Genomic DNA, 17,613 nt, shown 5'->3' on the forward strand with positions numbered 1-17,613 from the left:
TTATAAAGGAACAAAGACCTCAGTTATTATGGAAGTGTGTGCTCTTAATCCTAATATAATAACAAGCACATATATTTGATATTTATTTCTTTAATTTATCAATGGGTGAGATTTAGTTCGATGAATCAATAAGCCCGATAAGTTGGGAAATGATATCACTTATAGTGTGTGTTGTTGATTATAGAAGGAAACTGTGTCCTAGAGATACTAGGTTGATAATGTCCCCAAGAGGATGTCATAAAGATTGTCATGTTAAACTCTGCAGGTGGACTTAGTCCGATATGACGATAAGGTTGAGTGGTACTACTCTTGGACTATGAAATTAATTAAATGAGTTGTCAGTAACTCACTTAATTAGTGGGCATTCGATATCTTAAACACAGGGAGACTAACACACTCATAATAAGAAGGAGCCCAAAAATGTAATTTGGGATTGGTGCGGTAGTTCAATAATAGTTCTCTAGTGGAATGAATTATTATTGATAAAATTAAGTTGTGTTCGGGGCGAACACAGGATGCTTAATTTTATCGAGAGACCAAAACCAATTCCTCCTCTCGGCCCCTATCGTAGCCTCTTATTTATAGAGTACTATACCCACCTATACCCACCTTCATACCCATGATAAAGGGGTCGGCCAAGCTAGCTTGTAGTTCAAGCTAGGGCCGGCCAAGCCTTAATTCATGGGTGGTCGGCCCTAGCTTGAACCCAAGCTTAGGTGGCCGACCCCCATTAAATTAAAAAGAATTTTAATTTTTAATTTTTATTATGTGGAAGATATAATTTATTAAAGAGAATTAAAATTAAAATATCTCTCTTAAAAGGATCTACAAAAGATTAAAGAAAGATATTAGATCTCTTTCCTTATTTGTAGATTGGAAAGATATTTTATTTTTTCTCTTTGAAAATTATTCACATGTTGAAAAATTAAAATTATAGAAATTTCTTTTTATCAACCATGAAGGGATTTTAAAGGGAAATTTTATTTTTTAAAATTTTCAAAGACAAATAAGGAAGTTTTAATTGTTGATTAAAAATTATTTTATTTGCTCTACATGAGGTGGCCGGTCACATACAATTAATTAGGAAATTTTATTTAATTTTTCTTAATTAATTGTTGTCAAGGAAAGTTAAGGAAATTTTATTATAAATAAATTTCCTTATTTGCCAAAGCCAAGGAATATAAAAGAAGGGGTGGGGGTGCCTTCAAAGGTGACAACCTCTATTATTTTTCTCCCTCTCTTATTCCTTGGTGTGGCCGGCCATCCTCTTCCTCTCTTCCTCTTTGTGGTGGCAGAAACATCTCTCTTCCTTGGAGCTCTTGTGGTGGCCGGATACTAATTGGAGAAGAAGAAGAAGAAGGAGAGAAAGCTTGCATCCCTTGGAGCTTGGTTGGTGGTTTGTTCTTCATCCTTGGTGAAGCTCTTTTGTTTTGGCCGAACCTAGCTAGGAGGAGAAGAAGGTGCATTGGTGGTTTCTCATCTCGGAAGATCGTTGCCCACACAACGTCCGAGGTTAGAAGAGGAATACGGTAGAAGATCAAGAGGTCTTTCTAGAAGGTATAACTAGTAATTTTTCCTTTCCGCATCATACTAGTTATTTTTGGAAATAATACCAAATACAAGAGGCTTACGATTCTAGTATTTCAAATTTATTTTCGATGTAGTGTTCTTATGTTTATTTCTTTTCCTTATGATTTGATTGTTCCTTTCGGTTAACCTAAAGTTATTTTAGAAAATTAAATATTAGCTTTCCATAAAAGGTTTTGTCTAGTCGGTGGTGGTTGCTCCCATATCCAAGAAGGCCATGAGTCTCGCCACGTCAGTACTGGGAACCAATTATGGAAATTAATATTTAATGGAATTAATAACTTAAGGTGATTTGGGTCGAACGTGTTAAGTTCTGCAGGAGATCCAAGTCAAAACCTAAAAGAACAAATAGATTAAGTTTTGGATCAAACGTGTTAAGTTCCGCAGGCGATCCAAAATTTAATTTAAAAGAACACATGGTAGCTAGGAAAAGGTTCAGACCTTTGTACAAAATTTTTGTACAATGGAACCTCTAGGTTTTTCGAGTAGCATCCAACACTTGCTTATGACAGAGCGACAAGCTTCAAAAGGCCGATCGGCGAGGATCGAGCCTATCCTAATCGGAGCTCATACAGTGATGAAGGTCGATCAGGAGGGAATCTGCTCACACAATGGTCCAGTCAGTCGGACTACAACCTCCTTCGACTAGATTTGAAAGGGAGACTTGCGATACGGTGATGATGAGGGGCCCCACCCTTCTGCCATGATGGAAGTCACAGTCAAGGCGGTCAAAGGACGGATGGTCTTGGTTGGTCGGGCGGATCAAATTCCAACCGTGGGTTAAGCACCGACCCACCGTCTCTAACACTGAGTAATCAAACCGATGCTCAAGGGACACGTAGAAGCCGAACTGAGCGACTCTCCCGCTCAGCACGACAGTGGGCTTCCGGTCGAGCGACCATCCCGCTCGGCCCAGCGATAGACATGGACCGAGGACTTTCAACTGAGCTGCTCTCTCGCTCGGCACGACAGTGGGATTCCGATCGAGCGGTCATCCCGCTCACCCCAGCAATGGACGACACATACCGAGGACTTTCAACCGAGCGGTCATCCCGCTCGGCCGAGCAACCGACGACACATGGATATAGACCTTTCAACCAAACGACTATCTCGCTCGGTGTGGCAGCAGATGCAAGGTTATTAGAGTCCTAGCCGAGCGGCTACTCCGCTCTGCCAAGCAACAGATACCGCGGGTTATCCCTCGACATTCTTTTGGGAGTTAGTGTCGCTGACAGGTGACATGGTTAGATAGAGGATCGTACGGCGGAAGCTTTCACTGTCACTTCAGAGATATGCTCGGCCTGTTAAGGTACAGTGTCAGAGATACTTTACTGACATGTCACTTCAGAGAAAGCTTGGGATTGCATGTCCGCTTTAAGAAGCGTGCACACACGCTACAGAAGCCCTATATAAAGAGGGGTCCAGACATTGGCGAAGGTATGCTTTTCTCGTGATTTCTACTGTTGCGCTACAGTTCTCTTTGCTTCTTCTTCTTCTTCTTCTTCTTCTTCTTCTTCTTGCTTGCCGGAGATTGATTTAAGCGTCGGAGGACCGTTGTCAGGATTCCTTCTCTGACTTGACACTGACATTGCTTATGTTGCAGGAGGGAACAAAATTCATCAAAGATCAATAAGAGTGTCATACCCTCAGCATCTGTATCTTCAACTTTTGGATAGTATTATAATATAAATATCGTTTTATTAAACTTGTCGCGTATTCTTTTTCCTAGGAGAAAACTTCAAAGAACAATAGTGACGGGTGGGACGGGATCTCTCTGTTCCTCGAGAAAACTCCAAAGAACATTGGTGATGGATCATGGATGGGAGGAGATATCTATGCGATCCTTTTTAATCTGCGAATATAATTACACCATGCTTACTGCAGCAATCACACTTTACAAGAATGTGCTACGAGGAGGAGTGCGGCAGGTGTGGGAAGACCACCTGGGGCGGCTGCGGCGACCACGTCACCGCGGTGTACCGCCGGATCCCCGAGGCGCAGCGCTGCCTGTGCCGCGACTGGCCGGGCGTGAGCCTCGTCGCCCTCCAAGCAACTCCGCCTCCTACTCCTCTGCCTTCTGATTCGAAGTATCATCCCCTCTCTGCCTGCGCCTGCACCATCCAGTAGCATGCCTTTCTGTGGGATGTAACGATGCTTGGGATTGTGCTTGCTCATGCATCGATCACTGATCGGTGATCGAATATTGCAAAACTTGAATAAAGAATGGATGGATTTAAGTTAATTTTTTGGAGAGTAATGATTGATTTCGCTATCCAACATGTATCGTCCTCTGTTCTACGATAACTAGTTGATTTCTGGCAGATTGGAGAATAATTATACGTAAATAAACTCGCACAATCACCGGAATTATTTAGATTGACAGACGACCAACTGAAGCACACAGAGCTTCTAATATGTCGTATTCCTTGCGTTTCCTCTCTTCTTTCCACCTTCGGAGTCGCCGCAGTCGCGGATCAAAGGCACGTCCTTGGCCTCGTCCTCCTCCTCGGTGGCGAGGTTGATACAGGAGCAGCGCTCCAGAGACGCGAAGAACGCAGCGGAGATGCCGTTACCGACCCACGCGGCCGCCCGGTCAAGCCTACTACAGGCTGCAGGCGGCGCACGGGCTGGCAGCGAGCGGTTGGCGCGCCGGCCTCGGACGGTGGCGCAGCTTCTGGGGCAGAAAAAAGCGTCACAAGAGGGCGGCATGGGAACGGGATTAACCGCGGAATGGGTAGCAGAATTAGCAGGAATCCTGGCGTGCGTGGTGGGTGCTGCCGCTGCTAAAGAGAAGCAGCAAGTGGGCTTAAAAGAAGGAATTGGCATCATGGTTGGATACTTGCCGCACTCATTAAAGTGGCATGCACTCTTGCAGAACGGCGATGGCTGCGGTGGTGGTGCAGGTGAGGCGGTTCTGGATTTTCTGGACCTTGAACTCTGATCCTATTCTGGCCCTCTAAAATTGCACATTTTGAATATTGTTTCATTTACATTCACAATATCAAAAATGATAAATTGATACTAACACTTAACTGCAGTCTATTGATTCATTAACCAAAGTAGTAGGCTATTGATTCCTCTAAAATATACGTATATATTCAGAAAAGAAATTGTTGCTTGCAAATAAACCAAATGAACGTCTGGAAATCTGGAACACAAGTTTGCGGGGACAGAATTAACAATATATTAATAATGCTGCACGCATGCGCCTACTCCGATTCCTCCACCCACGCCTCCACTCGCAGGAGGACGAACCCGACGCCGACGCCGACCAGGACAAGGCCGTTCATGATGGCCGCGATCTGGAAAATTTCCCCCGCGGCGTTGCAGGTCGTCGACAATGCTCCGCCGCTGCTCCGCTTCCCTTTCGGCGGCGCTCGCAGGGAGCTCGCGACCTTAGCGAAGGACCGTGCGGCGGTCGTCGGCTGGCCGAGGGATGACACCTCGTTGTCGGCCTTGAGCCCTGAGAAGGAGTTCAGGCCTCCGACATACCGCACTGTGGGCGCCCTCCTCGCTCCGGAGCATGCAATGGCTGCCGCCGCGGCTGAGAGTGCTGCTGCGGAGATGGATGCCATTGAAGTTTTGGAAAATCAAACAGTTGCCGTGGGGAATTGAGAGAGGTTCGTATGATAAAGGAAAGGAGAGGAATTTGGAGATAAGGTGAGTAGACAGATGACTCGCTGCCAATGATACTATATCTGCTCAAGTGAGGTCCAAGATTGATTCGAACTGATTGGTCCAGTCAAGGCCACTCCATTATATGTAGGGCCATGCAACGAGTGCGATGTCACTCCAACCAGTTTCATACACTAAATCAGACGAGCCGATGTATCTTATTAATAACAGAAAGGTACCCGCTTAACGGTAGAAACCACAATGACCGGCAGCCTCACGCATTACAGACACAGAAACAGTGAACTCGACGATATGGCATATACGCAACGCCCAGCAGGCAAGAAACAAAGGCACGAAGCCAGAAACATCGATGTGCTCCACAAAGGCAGCTGGCAAAGAACACTTAATACTCATCCTCTTCGCCTTCTTCATCCACAGGGCCCTCTGCTCCAACCTCCTCATAGTCCTTCTCAAGTGCAGCAAGATCCTCACGAGCCTCAGAGAATTCTCCTTCCTCCATTCCCTCACCAACATACCAGTGCACGAAGGCCCTCTTGGCGTACATGAGGTCGAACTTGTGATCGATGCGTGAGAAGACTTCAGCGACGCTGGTGGAGTTGGATATCATGCACACAGCCCTCTGCACTTTGGCCAGATCACCGCCAGGCACCGCAGTAGGCGGTTGGTAGTTGATCCCGCACTTGAACCCGGTCGGGCACCAGTCGACGAACTGAATGGTGCGTTTGGTCTTGATGGTGACAACAGCGGCATTAACATCCTTAGGCACGACGTCTCCACGGTACATGAGACAACAAGCCATGTACTTCCCATGACGCGGGTCGCATTTTGCCATCATGGAAGAAGGCTCGAAGGCAGTATTGGTGATTTCAGCAACGGAGAGTTGTTCATGGTAAGCCTTCTCCGCAGAGATGACAGGGGCATAGGATGAGAGCATGAAGTGGATCCTTGGATATGGAACCAGATTGGTCTGGAACTCGGTGACATCGACGTTCAGAGCACCATCGAACCTCAGTGATGCGGTCAAAGAAGAAATGACCTGTCCTTGAACAGGTTAGTCATAAATTAACTGCCAATGAACATTTTGAAGGTTCACAGCCGCATGAAGCAGCAGCGACAGACCTGAGAAACGAGGCGATTGAGATTGGTGTAGGTGGGGCGTTCAATGTCGAGGGAACGCCTACAGATGTCATAGATTGCCTCATTGTCAAGGAGAACGGACACATCAGTGTGCTCCAGAAGAGAATGGGTCGACAAAACACTGTTGTAGGGCTCAACCACAGAGGTAGAGACCTGAGGAGATGGGTAGACAGTGAAACCCAACTTAGATTTCTTGCCGTAGTCCACGGACAAACGCTCAAGGAGAAGTGAACCCAGGCCAGAGCCAGTGCCTCCACCAACAGCATTGAAAACCAGGAACCCTTGGAGACCAGTGCAATTGTCGGCTAGCTTTCTGATGCGATCAAGGCAGAGATCAACAATTTCTTTGCCAACTGCAATGGAAGGAACATAAAAATTATTAAACATGTTGCAATTGATTAAAATTGCATAAAACCAAAACGAACTTAGGTGTTAATGTAATTACTGGTATAGTGGCCCCGGGCAAAGTTATTTGCAGCATCTTCCTTGCCATTAATTAGCTGTTCAGGGTGGAAGAGCTGGCGGTATGCGCCAGTTCTTACTTCATCGATGACATTAGGTTCTAAATCAACAAAGACCGCACGGGGGACATGCTTCCCGGCTCCAGTCTCGCTGAAAAAGGTGTTGAATGCATCGTCGCCGCCACCAATGGTTTTATCACTAAGCATTTGGCCATCAGGCTGGAGAAAAGCGTATTGTTAATGCTGGTGAACATCATTCAATACCACATGCGTATACGTATAGAAATTGTCCGACTGGCAAGCGCAATGCTCTTTTACCCTTACAACGTGAGAGAAATTGATCAGCTAATTGACAACTCGCCAAAACAAGAAGCATTAAACTATCGCAATGTATAATAAATTAATGATCTGTTACAAAATGTGCAGATCAGAATTACCAATGTGAAATATGTGCAATGTACAAAAATAACGGATTTGACATTAAACTAGAAGATTAATCAAACAGAACACAAGTTAAAATAGCCAGAAATTTATACAATCCCAACTTTCACTCATAAAATATAGAGGGAAGGAAAATTATGCAAAAAAAAATAAATAAATAAAAAAAAGAAAGGCTCTAAACTGTAGAAATGGATCTGACAACTAAAAATTAGAGGAACAAAATCCACATATATCAGAGATGGACTCCAACTATATTAGCGATGTATATCTTTGGCATTTGGACATCGTCATACGGGGATAACTAGATCCATCGAGCAACAAACAGATCTCTATTATCATTCATTATTAGAATGCACAAAATTGGAGGTGCAAAAGGAATGCAGCATCACATTAAAAATTTGAGATACGATCACAAACAAATCGCAAGCAAACCATGGACCTAGTTTCCAAAAATAAGAACAGGCAAGCAAAATAATCAGACTTCATCAATGAAAAACAGATCAACGCAAAAACAGCATGAATCGGCAGATCAACAAAGAATATCTAGATCCAACAACAGCCTCCATAAAAATTCTTAGATCTAACAAAGGGGAAGAAGAACACTAGAAGATCAATGGGGAATAAAAATAAGGAAAAACAAACCTGGATGCCGTGCTCGAGGCAATAAAGTTCCCAACAGGCATTTCCAACCTGAATACCGGCCTGCCCGATATGGATCGAGATGCACTCTCTCATCTTCGCAGATCAGGAATGGAATCGAGGGGGAAAAGAAAAAAAAAAAAAAAAGATGGAAATGCAGAAGAAATTGAGGCGTGTGCAAAGACGCCGTCAAATGCCTTGAGCTCCATTTCGTGCCCCGGCCATGGATTTTAAATAGAGGCGGGTGGTGAGGAGCGATGTTAGGGTTTCGGTTAACCAGGATTAGCTAACCGCGGTTAGTGAATTGGAAGGTAAGACCATAGGCCCAACGCCGACGCACCGGCCCCGGTAAAAGTGCCACTTGTATTTTCTCCTCCAATTTGAATTCAAAATAAACAACTATCTTTCGTTGAAATTTAATCATTGACCACCAAGTGAAAAAGATGATTCGATTTGTCCTTAAATCAATACAAAGAAGATAAATCATGAATGACTACTAACCATTAGTATAAATGACCATAACAAAACCATTGACCACCAAAAAAAAAATTGATAATCCCCGATCAGTTCAGAAGTCCAGCATCCTTTGATTACGTCCCTTATTTGAAGAAAAAATTCTTACAAATACGTCGTAGTTAGGATTTAAACCGCGAGTATCTGTAAGATAATCTGAATGTCCTACCATGACATCATAACCCCAAGGACATAGGAGAACACGTTATTCATCGTCTCCAGGTTTGATTGCCTATGATAAGCTAATTCTGCAATTTAAGCACAGGATCCATCTTTAGGCAGGATCCAAAATAAATTTCGTATTAGGATCGTCTAATTTTCATGCAAAATCATAGAAGAGAATTACAAAACCACAAATCTCCTGTTGATTCATTAGTTAGGGATCCTGTTTCAAGCACCCAGAGGCCTCCACCAGGTACAACCTCCGGCAAGGTGTTCCATCTTCCGGGTGGATCTCCATGGACCTCGGCAAGCTCCTTAGCTTATTGAACAGGTTCTGGGAGTCAGTCAACAGCCCAAAGTGGGCGTCAGGGTCCCCTATCTGCGACAGCTTAACGTGGCCATAGCCGAGGCTAGGTAACAAATGATCAGGCCAATCGCTATAGAATTGGTAGGTGGAGTTGGAGAGTGAGATGGAAGACTTGTTCATGAAGTCCGCTAGGAGAACACTGTGTGCGGAGGAGCAACTGGCGGCTATGGTCTTCAGGACTTGCATGGCGTGGAGGTGAGGGAGGTAGTAAAGAATGCCCTCGAGCACCCACACTGTTTGCCTCTCGGGCAGGTACCCGCTCCTCTGCAGCTTCTCCATCCAGTCTCCTTCTCTGATGTCGGCTGTTACTCTGGTCAACGACTTGGCTCGCATCGCGATCTGGTGCTCTTTGGCAGACGCCATTACTTCCTTGAGCAGAGACGCCTTGATCTGCAACAGCTCCGGAAAGTCGACCTCGAACACCGTGCTTTCCTTGAGGCAGCTGAGCCTGTAAGCTCTCGCATCCATGCCTGTGAATTGGAAGACTTCGGATAACTTAATGTAGCCGTTTGCAGTGACGGTTAACTGCGCACTGACCTGCACCGAGAAGAACAACCTGAGGGGCCCTGCTGGCGAAGGAGTCGATGGCGGCTTCCAGCCGGGAATCGAACCACAGAGTTCGGATCGCAAGAATCACGCCGGAGATTTCCCGGGCATTGTTGAGCTTGTCCTGCCTCATCTTCTCGTAGAGGCTCCTGAGGTAGCTCTCCCCTGCAAACACCGCGGCCATGGGGTCATGCACGACGTGGCTCCACAGGGCGCGGCCGGCCGCTGTCTGGCAGGCGCTGCGCCGGAGGAAGTCCCACTCGTGCTCGATCGTCTCGTGCAGCGAGCGAACGGCGTCGGACGTGAGAACGTCGGAGAGCTGCAGCTCCTCCAGCCATGCAAGGGAGCTGATCTCTTCTTGGGACATGGCGTGCCAGGAGCAAAAGACGGGGCTGATGCACAGGTGTGAAGGAATAAAGTTGAATGGAGTGGAGAAGATAAGGAAAGAGAGCCACACACGCTCACAGGAAAGGAGAACTGCAAATCAAACTACAATTCCAACCTCGGTTTGAGAGGAGGATCGGTGAGTGGGTGAGTACTGTGCTGCTCGGATATGCTTCATTTTGACCACCCATTATTGGAGGTATGAGAGCTTCCAAGTCGCAGAGGTCCTATCTCCAGTCGAACTGTTGCTTAGAGTACTTGCTTGTTCTTGGCTGGGTCCTATCTCCAGTTGAACTGTTGCTTTTGCCGTGAAGACGATGGGAAGCTACGGGGAAAGACAAGAGAGCTCCCTTATCAACGGGGTGGGGACTGTGAGAAGGCAACGGTTCGCTTTCACTTTCCAGTGGCCAGAGCTCCATGTGAGAAAACAGAGCGGAATAGCAGACAAATTGTGACTTTTGTTTAGGGTTGTAAGAGGATCATTCAATCTGAATTGGGAGCTTTAAAGTGACTCCATGACTCTCATTTGGCATGGCTCGGTGCTTGGGCATGGGCAGGCTTCGGTTGCTATGGATTCTATTAAGAAAGCAAATGGCTCAGAGTAGGAGAATTTATTAATTGCATAGCCGCCAAATATGGTTAATCGTGATATTCGGCCGACTAAATGCAAATATTGGCAACGAATACGTTATTGGTATTATATTATTATGCATCATAAACAGCAAACACATTCAATATAGTAAGCATAAAATCTTTCATGCCTCTAATTAGGGGGTTTCGGTTTTTTTTTATATAGCAGGACACAAAAAGCGACGACATACAGGGGAAAACAATGTGGATTGCAGTGGGATATTATCCTGCACATATATATGGCTTAAACTCATTATAATAAATATGTAATCAATTTGTCATTGGGGCACTTCCTTTTAAGGAGAAGATCTAGTTTGGACAAATTGGGAGATCACTTAGGAGGCTGAGAGCAAATACGTCAGATTCTAGGACTGGGTTAAGTCATTGGACCAGGAGTTGGATCATAATATTCATCGGTAAGAACGAGCATTCTTCCATCCCCGCCGCCTAGCTCTCTGCTCCCACAGCGCTGTTAGTTTCTTTTGTTGAAATAGTGCTGCCTCAGCTCTCTCTCGGGCTTCTTCACAAGTATCCATCCCCGAACTGCATTTGTCGGCTTCCTTTTGATATTGTGATGCCAACTTCTTTGCCTCGAGCAATGTAACATCAGCACGATGTTGAGCTTCAGTTGCATGTTCCTCTTTCAACTTCAATTCCTCAGCAAGAAGATCTATGAAATTCTTATCCATTTCTTCACTGACCTCTGGGTCGGGTTTTGCACAATCTGCACCGAGGGAATGGCAAAGGCTATAAAGGATTGAGTGAATAGGGCCAATCGATCGAAAGTATAACTAAACAAAGATGATGCAGCAAACAGGATGAAAACGAACATATAACAAGTAATGAGCATGATAGCATTCTTTAATCATGCATTACATAGCTTGCTGTTGCTAGCAACACGTGCATATGATAGCATTTGCGACTTTATTGTTAGTCACAACCACAGAGGGTAGTCAAACTACCGCCTAAAAACCTTGCTAAATATGTTCATACAGCGCAAGAAATAACGACAGCAATCATTTTTTATTTATATTTTATCAGATGCATATGCTTAGTTCTCGGATCCTCTTAAAAGAATAGCATCATTGAATGAACTGCATCCTCTGTAGTTAAAATCAGAAATCATCTTATTCAGCTAGTGCAGAATTTATTTTACTAAAGCATCAAAGCAAGAAGAGATAACGAGAACATATGATGTAGATTGAGGAAATCCTAGCTATTCAGCACCACGTTTTCAGTGATCAATAGTCTAACCTAATCAAAGCTAGGAGTTTGGCACCCATTGATCACCAGTGTAATGGAAAGAACCATACAGAGCCCAACGTTGGAGAGCGATGATTATAATGGAACCAGAAAGACTATTTTACATAAAATAGGATGAAGGTAGGGCTGTAAACGAGCTGAGTCAAGTCGAGTTCTGGGGTGTTCAAGATTGTTTGATAAGGTAACCGAGACAAACCGAGCCGAACTTAAAATGAACTAAGCTTTCGAAATGATTGTTCGAGCTTAGCTTGGTTTATTTTTTATAAGCTTGAGCTTGTTTGAAGGTTGGCTTAAGCTTGGTTCGTTTAGATGTTATCGAGCTCTCAATTCAAGCTTGTTTGATTGTTTGAAACTTTTAGTTGTTTGATTGGTTATTGAGCTTGATAATTCAAACTTATTTGTTTATTTTATTTTATTTTATTATTTATTTAGCATATTGAAAAGAGTTTTATTAATAAATATGGTTTATGAACATTATTCACGAACGTTAAAAAACTGAACACATATGTGTTCAAACTTATTTGTTTAGTTTAACGAACTGTTTAAGCTTGTTTGTTTAATTAAACTTATATATATTGAATGAACATAAACAAATTTTTATCAAGCTGAACACTAAGCTTGTTCATGAACGCTTAGTTCATTTACAACCCTAGATGAAGATTTGTCTGCCATTTCATTTTCATCTCTATGAAATAATTAACTGTGAGACGAGGTGGTAATATGTGATATGGATGAAACAAGAATGCTGAATTGCAGTAACATCAAATAACCTTGGACAACTTTTGTTATGATCCCCCTCCTCATCAAGTCATATTTGCCCCCAATAATTTGGGACTGAATATATGAATCTATGCAAGACAATATAACAGGTAATATTCAAATCTATAACAAGCTTAATTATTTTTCTCATTGCAATTTAATTATTCTTTTCATTGCAATTTAATTATTTTTCTCAGCACAATTTAATTACTCTTTTCGTTGCAAATTAATTGCTTTTCTTATTGCTATTTATCGATCTTTACCATTGCAAGTTAATTATTTTCTAATTGTACTTAATTATTTTCTCGTTGTACTTTAATTATTTTTCTCATTGCATTTATTAAATTTTCCCATAGCATCTCACTCAATTTTATCATTGCAAATTAATTTATTTTGTCATCACATCTCACTTTATTATATTATTGCAAGTTATTTTATTTTATCTTCGCAAGTTATTTTATCATTGTTGATATGGTGATAAAAAGAGGCCTACTAAGTGCGGGTCAAAGGACGGAGATAGAGGCCAACATGGAGGTCAAAGTCATGGAGGTCAACGCTAGAGAATCGGCAAGCATACCCTGAAGAGGCCCGAGTCAGTCTCTACTGCAATGGCCGATCGATAATGAGGCTCCCGACCAACAATGATCTGGCCAGAGCGGGTCTCTACTGCAATGGCCGATCGGGAATGAGGCGCCCGACCGGCCATGATCTGGTCCGAGCAGAAGGCCCGTGCAGCCAAGATTATTGGATGCTCATCATGGAGCAGAGGAACGTTAGGACGACGGGGCGTTAGCCCGGTCGGGCAAACACAAGCTGTCATATCGCGTTACCCCATGGAAAAGCGGCCCAGTCAGACCGAGCGGAGGAGTACTCGACCGAGCGGCTATCCCGCTCGGCCGAGCAAAGGGATCACTGACATATCTCTCAATATCCTTTTGGGAGATAGTACCGCTGACACCAAGCATGGTCAACAGGCATATCGTATGGCAGAAGCTTCCACGTCTCGTTAGAGGTTTGCACGCCTCGTTAAAGTGAGGTGCGTTAAAGTGAGGTGTAGACGCTTTACTGACACGCCCTTTCATAGGACAAGTATGGAAACGTGCATACACCTTGGGGCATGTGCCCGCATGTTTCTACAGCTCCATACGCCTAGGGACGTGTACTTGCACGTCATCGCAGCTCTATATAAAGGGAAGTCCAACCACCGGAGGAGATACATGCGCGCACCTATTCTCCTATTTAAAGCTCTCGTCTACTGTTCATGTTCCTCTTTGCTACTGCCGGAGACTGATTTGAGAATCAGAGGGCCAAGGCCGGGACACCTTCCCTAGTCCGGCACTAACGTTTTTGTCCTTGCAGATCGGGCATAGTCTTCGCATAGTCCACCAAGGGGTCACATCCCCAGCCAACCGCCTTCACCAAGTTTGGACAGGATCAATTGTCAATTACTTATTCTTCTCGTTTGATTATCTTTTCACTGCATATTTTATATATTATTTTTACACATGTGCACTTGGATCTACCATGTGATTCAAATGTTGTGATTGAAAGAAAAATTTAAATTGCATGTTCAATTCCTCTAGAAGGTAGTTCTAATTTATCAGAAAATACAGTCATATTTAATTCTTGTTCTAGTAATTTTAAAGCCTTGGGCAACTTTTTTTGATTATTAGTCATAAAATTTCTGTATATACTACCATATGAACTTAGATACATGATATGGCAAGGTCTCTTGACTTGGACACCAGCTCATGTTTTGTGTGTTGCCATTGTAACTATATGATCTAACCTATGGCAAAACAACAACCCACAACAACATAAACCAAATGCAAATACAGATATACATGGAAAGTCCAAGATAAGGAGAAAATCACTAGAAGTAGGCTACAATTAAACATATAATGGCAAAATAACCACAATAATCAAACCTGTTAAGCCTCATTAAAACTAATGTTATATACTATTTTGAGCCGACCCCACCTAGTGGGATAAAGCTTGGTTATTATTGTTGTTGTTATATACCATTTTGAATTTCATCTTTCTCTATGCGGGACACTGAGAAATCTACAGGGTAACATGTATGCACTACTATGCTATACATGACATAGGAGAAATTCTAAAGTTAGCACACTAAATGACGGATGCTTAAATGGATGTTGCCCTTGACGAAAGTTTTTTGTTAGATCTTGACTCTAATTTTCATCTATTCACATGAGTCAATGCAAAGAAACCAAAAACTATTACTTACCAAGTGCTACCTATTCAAGTGTCTTTAAATAATAGCTGAATGAGACTGATTCGTTAGGGGGCACACAGCACACAACCTCCACAGACATGTCTTAGGCAGAGTGCATAAGACAACATGTTTCATCCTCCTAGAAACCCATTTTTTGTTGTTAGTCCTGGGCACAATAGGTGTCAGACAATGCCCGTATAGCATAATTTATGAAATTCCATTGAGAAAAAAAATATTGTTTATGTAAATCCATCTGACATGTTGATTAGTCCTCAGACATCTTCAGTCAGCACCATCAAAACCATGTAGCCTTGAACACTTCTCCTTTGCTAGAGGAAGTACGCTCTCATTTTTTAGGAAGTCATCAAAATGAGCATATACCTTGTTCCATTTTCTCCATCTGTCAAGAAATTTAAGATGGCCTACAAACATAACAATAAATCTAATCAAGTGTGACCTTCATCCATCATTGACCTGTGCTTAAACTAACATAGTAATGTTGCTATATCTATCGACCAAATAACCTTCTTAGAGTTCCAATTTGGCTATAAGATTTCTAAATGGGAGACCACTCTACTCAGTCTACACAACTTGGTGAACCCTCCCTCACTTATATGTTCAAGTTGCCTGTGGTATAGTTGATTATTTCTGACTCAGACAAGCACTGGATTGAAATTGTGGCATCACCAACAACAGCATCATTGATGACACGCAGACTGACTAGTTTTCTACACTTTGAAGTGACTACTGGTGGTGACTAACCTTCAACTAGCTTTGGAGCCTTCTAGTTCCACATTATGGTGATATTGCATCATTTCTACTCCCCAATCTCTCAGTTCCTCCATCTCCTCATTTAAAAAAGTAAGATCAGCTGCAGCAGTTTTTTTTCTGTCTTGTAATACACTGAGGTACGTGTGACGTGATCAACTATATTTTCCTTTTCCATACAACTTAGATTGGACATCAGTTGAAAGATAAATTCCCATTCTACCATTGAATGTCAGTTGAGAGAGTAATTCCCATGCTACCATTGAGTCAGTTCATGACATAGGATACTGGAAACTTCTGTGGTTAGAGGTTAGGGTGGAACTATACTGAAATGTCGTTGGTTTGTGTATGGCCCAAATATCTAAACAAGACTCTTGTTGCAGATCTCCTGCTTGTTATCTCTCTCTTTCTTACATGTTGTTTGCAGCATTTATATGTCAATTCTTTCCTTTCTATACCTTTATTTATTTTTTTTTTTAATATCCTATGTTTTCTTCCACAACACCTAGAACATAAACAAGCATTCTCCTGTTAGATATTACTCAGAGTTGGGTTTTGTTGGGTATTTGACCTCTTAACCAGATATTACAGTTGTTGGTTTGGACAGGTCCAGAAAGGTCAGAAGTTACTAGAACTAACCTTAAGATGGACTTGAATACAGCTTTTTCAGGCATTTATGAATACTAGACTTGATATCACCATCGCCATGAATTTAGGACATACTATTAATACATGGACACAATCAACTCCATAACTTTAAGCCAATCAGTGATTATCTTCACTTTTGAGACTATTTTCAGAAACATTTGACAAATTTTAATGAAAAAGGAGTGAAAAATGTTAACAAAGATCAATGTTTTAGGTAATTCACATAACATGTATATGGACTATGGACTAGTATGGATGTATAACAAGCAAAATCCAAAGTGATTGAAAAATTGTAACTCTTTCAATGCAATCACTTCCAAGGAACAAGAATGGTTGCAGCTCAAAGACACTAGATTATAGTTAGAAACACATCCAATAATTCAGGATCAGATATTCGCCATGATGCATCTAGCTTGCCGTTTATTTGCCACCAAAAAAAGAAATAGTAAATAAAGCACTCGACACTTTAACAGTCGTCATTTTAATCAAAAGCTAACCAAATTTATGAAGCTCGCCGATTTAGAAATTATTAACACCAGTCTCCCAAAGTAATTAATCAGATAATCCTCGGACTCAAAAATCTCATTTATTCATCGAATGTAAATTTAACACAATTAAAGATTAGGGATGAAAAACATGCGACTAACCTGTGGAGGACAAATTGATCAACTCTGCAAACAGAAAACAGAAAATATAATTCAGAACCTTAGAACACAAGAAATCCATAATTATGATCAACTCACTAATATATCTAGAAACCAAAAGAGAGAGAGAGAGAGAGAGAGAGAGGGAGAGAGAGAGAGATCCTTAGATCCAAGAGGAAAGATGCGCCAGATCGTCGTCAGATCTTATCAAGGACTGTATAAAAGATAACGAGAATGTGGAGGGGTGAGGGAGAACCTTCAGGAAGGGAGAGGAGGGGCTGAGCAGAACAATCGCAAGCGGCGCAAGGAGGGCAGGCAGAGGAGTTGCCGAGGGCTTCGGCGACGTGCCAGTAGAGCGGAGGGCCGACGATGTATCCGGCGAGGCCGAGGGCCATCACAACAAGGACGATTCTCACCAGGTTCGGGTTGATTCCCTCGCCGCCGATGACATCGCCGAGGAGAACGCCCCCGGCCATTTGCGAACTCTATGTGAAGACAGAACCAGAGGAGAAAAAACAAAAGAAGAAGCGAGAAAAAAGAGGGGGAGAAGAGCAGGGCACCGACGGCGCCAGAATTTGGCAAACGGGCTGTCGGCGTCGGCAGGCAGCAGTTACTGCGGCAGCGCCAAACGCGGCTTGTGCGGTAAGGGAGTGGCGACGAAGTATCAACGGAGTTTTCTTTAGTAGACGAGTGGGAGGTCGCCGAACCGTTTCCATCAAACACATTCCCAGCCACGTGACTGTGGGACCCACATTTGAATCAAAACGGAATAGAAAAATTATGGATTTTATA

General features: G+C 43.0%; 4 protein-coding genes across 5 annotated transcripts; all 4 read right to left on the reverse strand.

Annotated features, from left to right (window-relative positions):
* Positions 1-4,684: 4,684 nt before the first annotated feature.
* On the reverse strand, positions 4,685-5,251 carry LOC122031973. Its single transcript, XM_042591206.1, has one exon. It carries the CDS (start codon positions 5,160-5,162, stop codon positions 4,797-4,799), a length of 366 nt encoding a protein of 121 aa, XP_042447140.1. The 5' UTR covers positions 5,163-5,251; the 3' UTR covers positions 4,685-4,796.
* A 141-nt stretch (positions 5,252-5,392) lies between these two features.
* On the reverse strand, positions 5,393-8,227 carry LOC122031970 (tubulin alpha-2 chain-like). Of its 2 annotated transcripts, none has more exons than XM_042591202.1 (4): positions 7,905-8,227; positions 6,806-7,040; positions 6,343-6,713; positions 5,393-6,259 (listed from the first exon to the last, which is right to left on the reverse strand). In XM_042591202.1, exons 1-4 carry the CDS (start codon positions 7,995-7,997, stop codon positions 5,606-5,608), a joined length of 1,353 nt encoding a protein of 450 aa, XP_042447136.1. In that variant the 5' UTR covers positions 7,998-8,227; the 3' UTR covers positions 5,393-5,605. The 2 variants fall into 2 exon arrangements, with proteins under 2 accessions (XP_042447136.1, XP_042447137.1); XM_042591203.1 differs by having other exon boundaries at positions 6,806-7,140; positions 7,905-8,033.
* Positions 8,228-8,668: 441 nt separating this feature from the next.
* On the reverse strand, positions 8,669-10,085 carry LOC122031971 (putative S-adenosyl-L-methionine-dependent methyltransferase Mjls_1072). Its single transcript, XM_042591204.1, has 2 exons — positions 9,481-10,085; positions 8,669-9,413 (listed from the first exon to the last, which is right to left on the reverse strand). The coding sequence occupies exons 1-2, from the start codon at positions 9,854-9,856 to the stop codon at positions 8,791-8,793; spliced, it is 999 nt and encodes a 332-aa protein (XP_042447138.1). The 5' UTR covers positions 9,857-10,085; the 3' UTR covers positions 8,669-8,790.
* A 490-nt stretch (positions 10,086-10,575) lies between these two features.
* Positions 10,576-17,488, reverse strand: LOC122031972. The gene is made up of 3 exons (XM_042591205.1): positions 17,078-17,488; positions 16,825-16,848; positions 10,576-11,227 (listed from the first exon to the last, which is right to left on the reverse strand). The coding sequence occupies exons 1-3, from the start codon at positions 17,295-17,297 to the stop codon at positions 10,914-10,916; spliced, it is 558 nt and encodes a 185-aa protein (XP_042447139.1). The 5' UTR covers positions 17,298-17,488; the 3' UTR covers positions 10,576-10,913.
* Between the last annotated feature and the right edge of the window lie 125 nt (positions 17,489-17,613).

The sequence above is a fragment of the Zingiber officinale genome, chromosome 11A, assembly GCF_018446385.1.
Source record: "Zingiber officinale cultivar Zhangliang chromosome 11A, Zo_v1.1, whole genome shotgun sequence".
Lineage (NCBI taxonomy): Eukaryota > Viridiplantae > Streptophyta > Magnoliopsida > Zingiberales > Zingiberaceae > Zingiber > Zingiber officinale.